The sequence below is a fragment of the Suillus paluster genome (genome assembly GCF_016628075.1).
Source record: "Suillus paluster strain FC165 chromosome Unknown EDB91scaffold_18, whole genome shotgun sequence".
In the NCBI taxonomy this organism is placed as follows: Eukaryota; Fungi; Basidiomycota; class Agaricomycetes; order Boletales; family Suillaceae; genus Suillus; species Suillus paluster.
This window is the reverse complement of record NW_024537578.1, coordinates 365385-380692: the sequence shown is the minus strand read 5'-3', so window position 1 is coordinate 380692 and position 15308 is coordinate 365385. Positions and strand designations below refer to the sequence as shown.

The window sequence follows — 15308 nt, the reverse complement described above, 5'->3', positions numbered from 1 at the left end:
AAGGGACCGGCCGGCTTGCTTCTCATATCTGGCTGAGTAGGCCAGTGCCCCCTTACGGTCTGCAGGAAGGGGCCGGCCACCATCATGTGAGCATCTGGCCCAGCAGGCCTGTCCATTTCTGTAGTATGTGGTATGTGGCCGGCCATGCCTATGAATGAATTTCTTGCTGGGCCAGCCCCCCCTTACAGTCTGCAGGAAGGGGTTGGCCGCTATCATGTGGGCATCTGGCCCAGCAGGCCTGTCCATTTCTGTAGTATGTGGCATGTGGCTGGCCGGCCTAGGATCTGACCCAGTGGCCTGCCCACCCCAGCAGTATGTGGGAGGTGGCCGGCCGGCCTAGGAATGAATTCTTACTTCCTTTTATGGTCTGCATGGAGGGACATACTGCTGGCATACATGTGAGTAAATATTAGGACACTTAACAGATTTGACAATAGCATTCATTCATGGATTTTAAAGTTATCATTTTGAAGCAAATTTGAGTACATTTGAAGAGATATTTATTGGAGTGGGTGTGTTGTGTGCTTAATTTATAGCTTATGACACATCTATTTACTCCTGCATACTGCATTCCAGAACTTTATGTGGCGATCTGACCTTTAGAGCCAACCACAAAACTAGCCTCCAGCACCAATAAGTTGGCCATGGGACAAGATCCACTTCGATTTTCTTCAAAACACAAATATGGCACTTTGTATTATGTTGGGGTGAACCTCAATACAACATACATAAGGATTCTGTCAGAATTGCATGTGCTAGAGTCAATTTGTAGACTCTTGGGACATACTTTCTCAATACTTTTGTCTTTTATCTGGCAACAGAATTGACCAAGCAGGAGAGTTGGAGACTGGCACCTGTGCCCTTACAATTAATGTATAGGAGTATACCTCCTCGCCATTCTGACCCAACCACTCAGTAAAGCTCCAGTGGGTTATACACTCATTTTCTAACAACATTTATGGAGTACCCCTTATCATCACACCTAACCACACTAAGTCAAGTTCTACTTCCTATACTGGGCTAGATACCCAAATCATGTCGGCCGGCCATGGCCTGCAGGTTGCAAATGGAGGCTGGCCCTACAAGCAAGAATTCTCTGCCAGGCCGGCCGGCCACTCTCCACATACTGCAGGGGTGGGCAGGCCACTGGGCCAGATGCCCAAAGCCCGCGGCCGGCCCCTCTACGCATGCTGCAAAGGGAGGCTGGCCGGCCAAGAATTCATTCCTGGCCGGCCGGCCACATACCACATACTACAGAAATGGACAGGCCTGCTGGGCCAGATGCCCACATGATAGCGGCCGGCCCCTTCCTGCAGCCTGTAAGGAGGGGCTGGCCCAGCAAGAATTCATTTGTAGGCCGGCCGGCCACAGCCCACATACTGCAGAGCTGGGCAGGCCACTAGGCCAGAATCTGTTTACATTCTGAATACTCACATCACACTTTTTTCAAGTCAGGAAGATCAACATTACATTAGCATATCAACTCGTGAACTATCAACTTGTTATAAGTAATTTTCCTTCAAAATTCTTGAGGCCCTGAGCTGAAAATTCTGCCCACATAGATGCCTGCCTCTCAGCATATGCCCTATTCCCATTCTTGATGCTTTCATCTGCCCGAACTCTCCACCTCTCCTCCTGTGTCCGAAACCAGGATATGGTCCAAAACATTTCATATTGTACCAATTTCAGTTCTTCTGACCAATGGTCATACCGTGCTTTAGCTTTCAACCAATTCACACGATAAACTGGAAATGGGGAAATAAGGTAATTCACTTGATAAAAAACAGATCACAATAAAACTTACACTCATTCATCCATACGTTCTTCTGACTGTCCTCCTGTATTGTTGATCCTCCAAAACCAAGCCAATTTATCTGAACCCTGCCCATGCCTGTTTTCTTCTGTGACTTCTTTGCTCACCACTAGGTCCTGAGGCTTTAGGGGTTGATACACTGCCACTGTATCAGAGTCAGCCCCTAGGCAGAGCATTGCAGCCCTTGCCCGGCTGTAACCTCTTGCATGTCTGTTGATGGAGAGAGTTATCGTTTGGAGTTCCTTTTTAGATCTAGTGCCCTGGTGATGGACTGATTTGTTGGAGTGTATTTTCTCCCGAAAGACGACTGATCTATCACCCAGGGCTTGACGAAGCTTTTCCAGGCAGTCGTTTGCTTGACCCTTTTGAAGCTCGAGTTCTTCTTGACGTAATGTCAAGACAACATCATCCATGATGTGACCAGAGGCTGCCCATGATGGCATCCAAATCTCGGTGACTTCGGCAGGTGAGTCAATATTACCGTCAAAGTCCAAAATGTCCTCTTCCTCTGGATCTTCCATATTGGATATGTCAGCCTCCTCCAGGCACAGTTCAGGGTTGTCCAGTGGTGCTCCTTCACCTCCCTTCAATTCCATACCATTAGTCATGACCTCTGCAGCCTCATGGAACTTAATAATCTGTGCCATGAGCTTTTGCCGTTTTTCTTCGATCCCGGTTCTCTGGGAAGCAGTCAGATCCTGGGGCAGCTGCCTTATAGACAATCTCAAGGCATCTCTAGTAACACAATTTAAGTCAATCCAATCTGAAAGTCAGAATACCTTACTGAGAATTTTCTATATTTATACCCTCGATCAACCATGCAACAGACCCAGTCCTACCATTAGCAGATAGTTCATTTTCAGTCAATCTGAGACGTATTTCAGCCATAGAGGGTGCTTTAAATTATTTTCCATCAGGGCAAAATCAATGTCCATCACACAAGACCTACCTTTGTCCATTTTAAGCTGATAGATGTCAAGAAGCTCTCCACGGTCCTGAGCCGCTTTTTCGGCTGCCTTTTTCCACTCCTGAACATCATCCAAGTCAAGTGATCTGGTTAATTCCTCATATGGACCCTGAGTGTCACTAATACCCTGTAGGGCATGACAATACTTTTTGAGTAATGACTTGACTTTTGCCAAGTTTATGTCAGGTGAAGTAACAGAAACCAGAATAAATTGGACTTGCCAATGCCAACCAGCTTCTTCCAATTGGAATCCCGCATATGGTCATCCAATACTTCCTTTCGGTGAGCCAAAGACATGGATCTTGCAGTAGGGGAAATCTTGTTGAAAGGAGCCCAGAGTGTCTCCAATATTTCCCCATCAATATGCCCGGCTCTGGTCATAAAATTCAGGCTGAACCTAGCAAAGCATTGAAGCTTATGTGCGCTCAAATGAAACTTGCCAACTGCAGGTAATATTTTGGTCCCCTCGGGAAGGGACAGATGATAGCTCTGGTCCACCCGTTCAGCAAAGTGAATACTCCACTGACATGCAACATCATAGATGATGAGTGTACTGCCAATAGGTTCGGGTGTATATTTAACTGCATTACAAATGGAATAGTCCATGTTCATGTGCCTGACTACAGGGTCAGTCCATTGTCTGAAACAACAAAATGATCACAGACCGCTCTCCATTTTGGAAGTCCACCACTGCGTGAGGAACAAAGCATCCATGCCTAGCACATGCTGTTGCCCCAACCCCTGTAGCTCTAAGGTTGCTTCTTTGGATGTTTGTTGCATTCACTGCCCGATGATTGCTGCAAGTGGATTTCTTCAAAAATATTATAAGTCGGGAGGAACCTATCATTCAAAATCATCACTTGCCTCTCTCTCTTCTACAGAATCATGGATGTGAGCTTGATAAGGTCCCTCTGTTACCATGTAACCCTTTCCATCTGCTAGAGAAACATCGTCTTCCGGAATTTTCATTTTCATATGTTGTGCTGTGAAATTTCAATCGACCACATATCTTCGCATAACTAACCACCTACCACAGACCAATAATGAGCGACATACTACTGCAATAGTTATGAGTCAGCTTACTCTTCATAGTCATATCTCCAAGACGTTGGCAAGTTGATTCCAGGTTGTGGACATGCTGGGCAATAAAGGGCTAAATCCCCTGGACCAGGGGATTGTTCCGTGTCATGTCCAAACCCGAACCTTTTTCTATTGACCAAATCCCGCCATATACGTGACACTCGCATAAGCTCACGGTATCGGTCCTTTTTATCCTATCAGCAGGGCACACAATCATATAAAATTACTCACCGGTATTTTATCAGGGAATGCGTTGTTTGTGAACCGACGGAGCTTTTGATAGAAACTCATGGCTGAAGTCTTGCACTCCAAAGCATCTATGAGGAAGTTATCCAAGACATCGAATGTGAAAGCAGATTGAGGGCGAGTGAGACTGGCAGGAAATAACCTTGCTTTCATGAGATCGAGATGATGTGCCTTCTCAGCTCCAGGACACTGGCACCATGATACACTGTGTGAGTAAACACCAGTAGAGTGCACAATGACCAGGTTAGATACTCCTAACTGCGTGTCATTAATCGTATCCCCCTCCTCCTGTGCAAATACATCTTCCATGGACCCGAGATCTTCCCAGGGAGATGGGTCCGGCTGATGTGAGAGATTGGGGCAAGGTTCCCCCCCATGGCCAAGATACATTATATAACCTTGAGCCTGCAGGGTAGTAGTCTCGTAGAACCTGCCATTCCAGAGTTGAAGGTTGTGGAAGGGGTTGTGTTGATGAGCTTTAAGAACACAAGAAGGACACCAAGCACGTGTTCCTGAGCAAGACAAACACCGGATCAACCCCTCTCCTTCTCCACAATCATTGCATTTCCCATTGTTGACCAGCTGCTCTAAGTCCAATAACACTGAAAGATATTCAGTACGCCAAGGCAAATAATCTCGAAGGAAATCATTTTGGGCCTGCACATGATTTTTTTTTTTTAAACTTGAGACTTTAAAATTCAATGAACTCACTTTTGTTTTTCTTTTCATACCATCCAAGCCTCCCATCCAAAAATCACCATGAACCTCTCGGTTGTATTCCAGTGGTATATGATCTTCAATATGGTGGTGCCTGATTTGTTTTGATGGTGAAGCCACTTCTATCTCACTATCAGAGTCCTCATAGACAAATGAAGCATTAGCTTCTTTCCACGAATCTTTTCCCCTCCGAGTTTTTGAAGGGATATATGCATATTTATAAGCCCCTCTTTTTCTCTTTGATGGGCCAGTTCCAGATGAAGATGGCTGGACTCTGACCCTTTTTCTATTCCTCAGTGTGATTTGTGAGCTCATGAAATCGAGAGTCTGTCAAAGGGGACAAAACAACAAGAACATTGGCATTATCCGGGCAGTCCACCACCACCACCACCACTTCCCACACACCCCAAAACAGTCCTGTTCCTATCCTAACTATATTTGTAATTTATTGGCTCTCCGACCCGCGGGTTTGGGTTTCCTCCCTACCAACTCCAAAAAGTTCTTCTGCAAAGGAAAACTTGGCCTTGGCACTTTAACTCTATCATGCACAGCATCCTTCATAAAATGGGCAACCACAATTCTTTCTCCATTAATCCAAGGACCCACAGAGTGCTCCAGTACCCTACCGGCAATGTAGACCATTGCACCAGGGGAATAGTCTAGCTCTGCATGGACATCGGCCAAAGAAAGAGTTGCATGATGGTTTCGACCTAAACTGACTAGAAGATCAAAAAGTGAAGGAGATCCACCAGGATCTCTGTGGCTGAAGGTTGTTCGGTTGGCAATGATTTCCAACCCTGAAAAGATAGAGGGCCAAGAATCCACCGGAGCCGAATTCTTTTTTCGCCTCCGAACTTCCTTGACAACCTTGGAAAATGCAGAGGAGCCTGATTCAAAAAGGTCTGGTGCCACTGCTGCAGTAATGGAGTTCCATAGAAGTTCTGAAGTTGTCAAGGCACCTAGCCATTGTTGGACCTTCTTTGAGTTGTAAGACTCAGACATTACCAGAGGATCTATCAATCGCTAATCACCAGGTGAGAACTAGGAAAATTCAGCACTGAAAATACAATACCTCTTGTCTTTGCATGAAATATGCAGGAGACACAGTAATCCTACCAGCCCCAAATTCGCCCCCTCCCTCTGGCAGCACAAAGCCATCATCTCGCCAACTTTTCTTTTGATCCGAAATGGGCGGCAGGGTGTCAAGAAGAGAATCCCGTAAGCTTGAGGTGGCATTGTTAATGTAATCCTAATTAATAAATCAGCCGCTGAGGGAAAATCCCCATCCAGAAATGTACTAGACGAGAAGGTGACAAAATATTGGGCAGGTAAACCATCGAGATTCTGCCATGCCTGTCCACAAGGGTGGCCGGAGTTGAAATTTTGCTGAGCACTGCCTCAGGGAAGTACTTCTTGAGCCTTTCCGGTTCAGAGGTTGCTGACCCATCCCAATTCGGTTGAGACAAGTTGACCCTGTCAGCATATCAATCCACATCCCAATCAACATTGACTATACTTCTGCTTTAGAATTCATGACAGTTAAAAATATTTGGGGACACTCACTGGGATTGACCATTGCATGGGCAATAGTTAGTGCGGCCCGATCAATTTCATATTCTGAAATTGATGTATCGGTAAATGTAGTGTGATCCGGCGTTGCCAAGCAAATCTGGAGGTGCACTGATATTCTCATTCTAAAAGATTAATCAATTAGAATTCAGCTAAAATTGATGATCCACCATAGATACCTGGCTTTATGCAACAGCTTAGTTACCACTTGCCCATCTTTCAGGACACCCATTTCAGATGAATTCCCAAGTATCTTGCTGATCCTGCTACTCAGAGCTTCCCTTACTTCAGATGCCTGGCTCTTCAGGTTCTCTTCCATGGTGGATGTAAAAAAGAAAATGAACCAAAGTTCTCACGGACTTCAAACTTAGTTGTGATGTAATTAATGAGTCTATAAATAAACATGATTAGGCTAATTATCGCTAATTAAGGCATATTTGGTAACACCCAAACTCTTGGCGATGCTAATGAAGTTTACAGTACTCTGCTGTCATCCAGACCTTTCTAATATCGAAGTCACTGCGCGGAATAGAAGGAGCAGATGATATGTAGACCTGATAGATGGGTTTATAAACCGAGCGCAATAGAAGAAGCAGATGATATGTAGAAAGGGAATATGTTAAGGGACTACACTCTGATAGATGGGTTATAAACCGAGCGCAGTAGAAGGAGCAGATGATATGTAGAAAGGGAATATGTTAGGGGACTACACTCTGATAGATGGGGAAAAAAATGAAGTGGTGGTAAGATAGCTATGATAGCACTAGTACATTACATTGTTCACATCCAAATGCCTTCCTATACCATGATCTCTCCAAATGCCTTCCTATACCATAATCTCATCCTTGTCAATATTCACGACATGCTCCTCATCAAGGGTGAAGATGACCATATCCTATGATAGTGTAGAAAGTGTCAATATATAGCCGCAAAATATAATATAATGTACTCACATTTGTTGAGTCATCTGGGTCGACGAGCATAGCATGCTCCTCATCAAGGGTGAACACAACCATATTCTATGATAGTATAGAAAATGTCAATATATAGCCGCAAAATAAAATATAATGTACTCACATTTGTTGAGACGTCTGGGTCGACGAGCATAGCATGCTCCTCATCAAGGGTGAACACGACCATATCCTATGATAGTGTAGAAAGTGTCAATATATAGCAGCAAAATATAATATAATGTACTCACCTTGTTTGCGTCTTGGTCAACAAGCATCGTATGCTGGTGTAGAGGTAGAGTGATTGAAGGTGAAAAGAAAGATTTAATCTAATTAAAAGTGACGGTTAGAAGACTTGATCTTTGACTGTAAAACATTACCAAATACGATGTCTTGAGTTTCCTCGAGAAACAAGTAATGATGCTGTAGGGTATAGATAGTCCTGGTAAATAAACTCACCGTTACTGACAGCGCTGCAACATATGGATGATAATGCAGTAAGTGAAGCATAGGGTATAGATAGTCCTGGTAAATAAACTCACCGTTACTGACAACGCTGAGATATGGAGAAGGGCGAAAATGGGTGTATAAGTGGCAATAGGAAAAACGCGACAAGGACCATGATGCACCCTATCAGTCGCCATCACTATACAGTGTTTGTATAGTGGTGGTACTGACATGGGCTCATGTTTTGGGATACCAGGCGATGATGAAGGAAAAACGCAACAATGACCATGATGCACCCAGTATCAGTCGCCATTAGACAGATATAATCTCAAGATACCCTTCAAGGTGCACTCTCACGATCACATGACATTTATTTTTGGCAAAAAATTAAGGATCACATGACATTAAAATACCCATAAAGGGCAATACATTTGCGCTATGGCTTCACTAAAGTGTACAAGGTTGACAAAAATAAAGAAAGACAAAAGACTAATGTAAGTGATGCAAGACAAGGATGGAGGGGCCCTCTCCATCCAAGCCTTGCACCCTAGAGTACAAAATATAAGAAAAATGCGCAGTAACTAATAATCTAATGTAGTGGAAGTCAGTATGATATTGAATATTAAGCCGGCACTTACCAGTTTGAAACATAACCAAGGAAAACTGATATAGAAAGCTAGAGAAAGAAATGCGGTTAGTGGTAGAGTATGATTGAAAGAAGAAAAGAAAAAACCCACTCAACCAGACAGGCGCAAAGCAAGAAAGTGTCATAGAAAGCTAGAGAAAAAAATGTAGTTAGTGCGGTATATTTGTAGAAGAAGAAATAAGGGGGCTTAACAAGGCAGGCGGAAAATCTGAAAGAGAGGTGAGTAGGCGTAAAAACTGGACAAAAGTAAAGGCGCCAGTCTCTAGGGACATGGTTGGCCAAGAGCATATCCCCCAGATCCCAAAGTCCAAGGCGCCAGTCCCTGGGGACATGGTTGGCCAGGAACACAACCCCCAGATCCCAAAGTAAAGGCGCCAGTCCCTGGGGACATGGTTGGCCAGGAAGAAATAAAAAAACAAAGGGTTAGAGGCGCCAGTCCCTGGGGACATGGTTGGCCAAGAAGAACTAAAACAAAGTCAATCAAGAACCAAGAGAAAGGACTGACCTTAAGGCGCGCTATCAAAAGCTTGATAGCGCACCAGCTGTCAAAATAAAATAAAACCAAGTCAGTACTACAAATCATATGACTTAACATTACTTACTGAGAGCGGTAAAAAGTCAATGTAACACTGCCTTTGAACACTTGCAGCTGCAGTCTGCAAGTGGCCAAAGGACAGGTACAAAAAGATAAGGAAGAAAGGTGTAATAGTGTAATATATATGGGTTATGGGACAAAGTGGAAACATGGTTGAAGTTGAGAAAGACGAACCATGGGAACAAGGTTGATGGTTGAAGTATTGTTTGTTGATTTGTTGTTGTTTGTACCAAATGTTCCCGCACTCAATTCTACTGGTTGTCGGACTTTGCCGGTGGAAGTCACGTGCATGTTTGGTTGGTTTTTTGACTTGTTTCTTTTGTCTAAGTCTCTTCTCTCTCTTGTCAACGCGTCTCTTTGATCATGTGAGTGTCTTTTGTTTGTTTTTGTCCACGTGTCTCTTTTGCTGACGCGTTTGTTTTCTCAACGTGTCTCTTTTGTTCCACACATCTCTTGTGTCCACGCGTCTCTTGTGTTGACGCGTCTCTTAAGTCATGTGAGTTTTCTTTATTCTATTTCTATGCTAATACTAACTACAATACCAGCTCTTGTCACCCACTATGGTCCACACCAAGAACACTGCCAAGAAATCCACTGGCAGCTCAGCCCCACGCATCCTCCTCAACATCTCAAGCACCCGGACTTCTGGAGTGGATAGCCGGAGAAGGAAGGCTTTGACTGCCTCCAAGGTCAAGCCTGTGGGAGGTGGGGACATTGAGAAGAGAGATGCTCATTATAAGGTGTGTCTTACTTTTTCTGTCTTGTATTTGCTGATTCACTTTATCTTTCTCTCTTCTGAAGGCTTTGACCGCTGCCAAGGCCACCTTGCCTATGGGAGGTGGGGACTTGGCAAATACAAGTGTTCACAATGAGGTGCGTCCATTTTCTCACTAATCTAGTTACTAATGTGCTTTATCTTTCTTCCTTTTAGTATTGCATTGTCTGCAGGGATGGTGCAGGGCGCTATGAAGAGAATACTCTCTTCATGTGCACTCTGTGTCCCAGAGTTGTGTGCAGGCTCTGCCTGCAGCTGCCGCCTGACTTAGAGACCACAGTCCTGCAGGACAACATCTCTTTCTAGGTGCATTTGTTGCCACATCAAGATGGAACAAGGTGGCGCCTACTTTGTGAGTTTTTTTATTTTATTTTATTTTTTTGTTCACCCCTCATTGATAACAGGGTTTCTATAACGCCAACCACCTTCTGGTCTTGGACAGGTTCTTACCCATCAATGGCGCGCTTGAGGTGTCTGAGCAAGCCGAAATTTCAGCAGCCACAGTCATTTTCATTCACCTCATCCTCGTCAACTTCACAGTGGCTGGTAGCCCTATGGAGTTTGCTCATTCCTTCCTCAAGCCCTACTATACTGGCGACCGCATCCAGTATCTCAACGTCTACTATGACATTGGCACTGATGCCAAGCTTCCCTGCCTATCCACAGCAACATCCAGAAGATAATGAAAGGTTTGAAGAAGTCCTTTGTCTGGGAGCGTGTTGTGATTGGCGTCTCTACTCACACTGATGAGGATTTTGGAGACCCTTTTACTGGGTATGAGGATGATGCCTCAGAGGGCTATATCAGCACTCCGGTCAATGATGTGAGTTTTTTCTTTTCTTTCATAGTGCGCCAATAAGTGACCCTTTTTACAGTTCTTGGAAATAATTCTCCAACCCTGGCAAACTCTCATTGATGCCGCCCAGGAATCCTACCTCTGGATGTTCTGTTGTGGCCACCTTGTCACCAACTTGGACTCATTCCATGGCTTGCAAGAGGCTGTTGTCCGGATGAGTTTTTTTTTTCCGTTTATTTGACATCATCTAATGTTCCTACAGACACAAATTAACCGGTACCATCACATTCAATGCTCCTCGGTTTCAGCCCTCTTTCACCTCGCACTTGCTCATTGCGTTCACAGAGAGGGTTCTCATTGGACGTTGCCCACTTTGTTTAGCATTCAAGGATATGCTTGCACAAGCCTGTGACCTTGGTCGCCACTCTGACATTTATCTGCTGACACCTGTCAAGGAGGGCGCCCTCACTTGCTCTAGGTTTGCATGGGCTAATGTGGAGTTCCATCCTTGGGGCCACCGCCTGCCTATCCAATGCAGTGGGTGTGGTTGGGCTAATTCTTGGAGGTCCGCCTATTTCAAAGGCAGCAAGGACAAGGCTTATATTTTTGAGTGCAAAAATGACTCTTGCAATGTAAGCCATACATTCTCTCAGCCACCAGGGTCCACAGTACTTTATTCTGGTAGGAAGAATGGTAGTACTTGGTTGGATATTCCATTGGAGACACAGTTGGCTTGATTTACATATTTTTCTTGAATATCTGTCTTACTTTGTACTTTGCTTCATGTTATCATTGTTCTGAGTTTGAGTAATCATTTGTTTGGTGTCTGAATCTTGAGATTTGGTATATAAGCTAATGTCATTGAATTTGTGAGTTGGTCAGATTTATACTTGGGTGATTTTGTGCTGGTTATTTGAATCATGTGACCTCAAGATAGTCACCTGATGAGCATGTGACCGTGTTTTGATCATGTGACATGGTTTGTTGATCTGTTGTCAAGTGAGTTGGTACTGGTTACACATTCTGCAAACTTATACCGGCCTCCATTCTCAAGATTTTTGCATACAATGGCTGACTGGACACATGTATTCAAGGCTGTTTTGGATGAGCACGAGATTTCCTATGTTTCAGCTAAAGGAAACCCTGCTGAGAGGGCAAAAATCCTCAAAAGCATCAAAGATGCCATACTTGAAAGTGACCAGGCCAAGGATGCTTCGACTATGCTTCCAGGCAATAACATTCGGAAGGTGAGCTTCCAGTCTCTTTGTCTATATTAATCTAATTTTATAGGCTATCCGTACATATTACTTGCATTTTCTGGAGGATGACGAGGACCGCGATCTTGAGCAAAAAATCATTGAGGGAGCTCATAAACTCACATCTGGTGCAGGCATCATCACTGTAGATATGGTCAAAGGCCGTCAGGATGACAAGCCTCTGGATGCTGCAGCATTCAAGACCGAATTCTCTCCTTTTGATGTCGCACAGAAGTTGTTCAAAGAAGAAATTGGGGAGTATGACAAGAAGCACCGTGACACCTCTGACCTAAGGTCCATGGGGACAAGGACAAAGCTGGTCCGGTCCTGGTACAATGCCCTGTCACCAGATGTACATGAGGAGCTCAGACTTGTGGCAGAAAAGTGGAACCAGGAAGGTGCTCTTTCCGACGCCAAGGACAGGTATTTTTTTAACACTACATTGCTATATTTAGGAAAAACTCATGTGTATCTACAGATACCGCAGCCGACACCAGAAGAAAATCATGGAGGACTTCATAAAGATGGCAGGAAGAACCATGGGTTTACATGTTGTGATGCTCGTAGCTCATGATCGAGGGGAGGGGAAAATGCCTGGAACAACCATGTCAGTGTTATTTTTTTCCCATTGACATTACCATTGACAATCTATTGGTTTAGTTGGGAATCCTGTCCCAGGAAGGCGAAGAAAACCTTTACTCTGGCTACCAAAGACAACAAGAAATGGGCTGGAGAGTCCCAAGACCGACTTGCTGACTGGCTGAATGAAGCTGAGTATAGTAAGTCTTGGATACAGTAATTTATTTAATTGCTAATGATCTAACAACAGGCTTAGACACTGAGGACCAATCTGACGAGGAAGATGAGAAGTTGCCCAATTTAACAGTGGAGGTAGACGATGAGGGCTATCCTTGCCTACCGACAGGCTTTGAATCTCTCATGCTCAAGAACCAGCAGAAGGTCGTATGAAAGGTATTTCAAAAGGCTTATGGTGATTCATTTCTATTTTCGAAGTACTGTATTTTTCTGACTGCTTACATTCAACAGTGGTCATCTCAAACAACCCTAGGGCTGCAGTCCCCTGGGGTCATATTACCCAAGATCCAGACCATTACCTTGACATGGACTGTATTCCTCGAAATGTCGTCATCAAGGATCCTTCTCACCTGCAGAAGGAAGCCATCAGTATGATTTTTTTCACTTTGGAAATATCGTGCTAACCGTAATGAACCAATTGTCCGGTTCGTTGGGTATAAGGAAGGCGACTTCTATGATTCACTGGCTAAGAAGGGGGATGTAAGTAAAAAATCAAGGAAGAACCCAAAATATGTCGAAGTATCATCAGATGAGGACAAGGTACTGAAGAAGGCCCCCCAAGCCAATGGTTCTTCTGACGAAGAGGATGACTTGGAAAGCCACACCCCATCTCTTTCCGATTCCTGCCCGAAATTCCATATGGGTGGTGACACAGTTGGTTATCTTCAATCCCTCTCTACCCTCCCAACATATTCTCGTCTGTTGGCCACAGTTCAAAAACTCTCCAAGACAGTATGTATAATTCACTACATTTGTGATAACAGCATTAAAATTGACTATTTTTTGAAAGCAAACTCCTGATCCTAAGGGCAAGGCTAGGAAGCAACATCTGCCTGTCTGGGCATCTTGGACGTGGTCTGAGGCATATCTACCTCAAAATATGCACAGTGATATTCAGGCTTCCTCTGTCGCTTTGGAGGAACTAGGCAACTATGTTATCAAATCTCGTGGTTTGGGTATGATTGTTGTCCTGGGCCTTGGACTCCTCATTCGTGAGTGTTGCTGCACTCAGGAGTATGAAGCAGATGAGGCTGGAGATGATGTGCCTCAATATTTGGGCGACTCCATCCTTGGCTTCGAGGTGGGGGACAAGGTTGAAGAGGCCATTATCAGAATCCAGGTGAAGGTGGACGCAATGCTGCCAGATGGTAATGAGAAGCAGATGACAGTGGGGGAAGAAGTTCACATGAGGCGTCTGGAGAACAAAAGGCAGGTGAAAGAGAGGAGGGAGGCAGAGCAGGCAAAGGTGGCTGAGGAAAAGAGGGTGGCTGAGGAGAAGAGGGTTGCTGAGGTGTCTCAGATGACTGATTAGAGGGCTGCCACATCAAAGAAGGCAAGCAGTACTAACACTGGAGGAAAAGGGAAGGGTAAATGCCCAGCAACAGATGTGGATGATTCAGTCATGAAAAAGGTGAAGACATCTGCTCCTCCTGATCCTCCTCGTCACTCTACCAGAGACAGAGCAGCTTCAAAGAAGTTTAAGAACTGAGACATCATCATTAGCACAATACCTTAGAATCCCCTTCTTGCAGTTTGTTGTCAGATACACTTGAATTTTCATGTCTTTTTGAGTAACATTGATGTTAGCACTGACAATACTTTAGCAGGATGCATAGATGGAATGACCGACCCACTGATACCTTATTGGACTATTGGCCAGCCAGTCTGTGCAGCATGTAGGCCATGGCCGGCCGACCTACTGGTATTATATTGACCTAGTGGGCCAGCTGCCCTATACAGGATGTAGAACAGGGGCGGCCGCCCCACTGAACACTTTTTGGGCCTTTGGGCCACCCGGTCTATGCAGTATGTAGGACATGGCTGGCCAGGCTACTGATAACATATTGGCCCATTGGGCCAGTCAGTCCATGCAGTATGTGAAGCATGGGCGGCTGGCCTGTCAATAACATATTGGCCCATTGGGCCAGTCAGTCTGTGCAGTATGTGAGGCATGGGCGGCCGGCCTATCAATAACATATTGGCCCATTGGGCCAGCCAGTCTGTGCAGTATGTAGGCCATGGGCGGCTGGCCTATCAATAACATATTGGCTCATTAAGCCAGCTTCCCTAGTCACCTGTAAGGAGTATATGTAGACTGTATTTTTATTTTTTATTCAGTCACCATTTATATTATCCCATATGAGATAAGAAGTGTAGGTAGACCTCAATATTTATGCAGGCTGTCCTAAATGCTCTAATATCAAATGAAATTCCATACAGGAGTAGGTCTAGCCAACCTCACTCATGTAACAAAAGATATATCTCATGGGATAGATGTAGGATCCCTGCAGGTTCATGCCTCATATAGAAAATGATATTTCTATGCTACTTATTTTAGTCACCATTTATACTATCCCATACGAGATAAGGAGTGTAAGTAGACTGTATTTTTGTTTTTTGTTCAGTCACCATTTATATTATCCCATATGAGTTATATGTTTTATTACATGAGTGAGGTTGGCTAGACCTACTCCTGTATGGAATCTCATTTGATATTAGAGCATTTAGGACAGCCTGCATAAATATTGAGGGTGCAGGTTGGCCAGATCTACTTCAATATTCTGGTTTGACCTATATAAGTAGCATAGAAATATCATTCTCTATATGAGGCATGAACCTGCAGGGGTCCTACATC

General features: G+C 44.4%; 3 protein-coding genes across 3 annotated transcripts; 2 read left to right on the top strand and 1 right to left on the bottom strand.

Moving 5' to 3' along the window:
- Positions 1-1494: 1494 nt before the first annotated feature.
- Positions 1495-6711, bottom strand: EDB91DRAFT_1081059 (uncharacterized protein; the record flags this gene model as incomplete). Its single annotated transcript, XM_041315336.1, has 17 exons — positions 1495-1745; positions 1805-1838; positions 1921-2548; positions 2598-2709; positions 2763-2907; positions 3012-3400; positions 3446-3470; positions 3699-3763; positions 3819-3835; positions 3864-4054; positions 4092-4763; positions 4818-5150; positions 5430-5836; positions 5940-6046; positions 6158-6296; positions 6387-6517; positions 6572-6711. The coding sequence occupies 17 exons, from the start codon at positions 6709-6711 to the stop codon at positions 1495-1497; spliced, it is 3786 nt and encodes a 1261-aa protein (XP_041178554.1).
- A 2879-nt stretch (positions 6712-9590) lies between these two features.
- Positions 9591-10668, top strand: EDB91DRAFT_1081057 (uncharacterized protein; the record flags this gene model as incomplete). Its single annotated transcript, XM_041315335.1, has 7 exons — positions 9591-9770; positions 9832-9903; positions 9962-10017; positions 10112-10157; positions 10210-10412; positions 10472-10628; positions 10654-10668. The coding sequence occupies 7 exons, from the start codon at positions 9591-9593 to the stop codon at positions 10666-10668; spliced, it is 729 nt and encodes a 242-aa protein (XP_041178553.1).
- A 1000-nt stretch (positions 10669-11668) lies between these two features.
- Positions 11669-13985, top strand: EDB91DRAFT_1081056 (uncharacterized protein; the record flags this gene model as incomplete). The annotated part of the gene is made up of 8 exons (XM_041315334.1): positions 11669-11848; positions 11892-12280; positions 12336-12464; positions 12518-12636; positions 12687-12820; positions 12905-13042; positions 13115-13405; positions 13464-13985. 8 exons carry the CDS (start codon positions 11669-11671, stop codon positions 13983-13985), a joined length of 1902 nt encoding a protein of 633 aa, XP_041178552.1.
- Positions 13986-15308: the final 1323 nt, after the last annotated feature.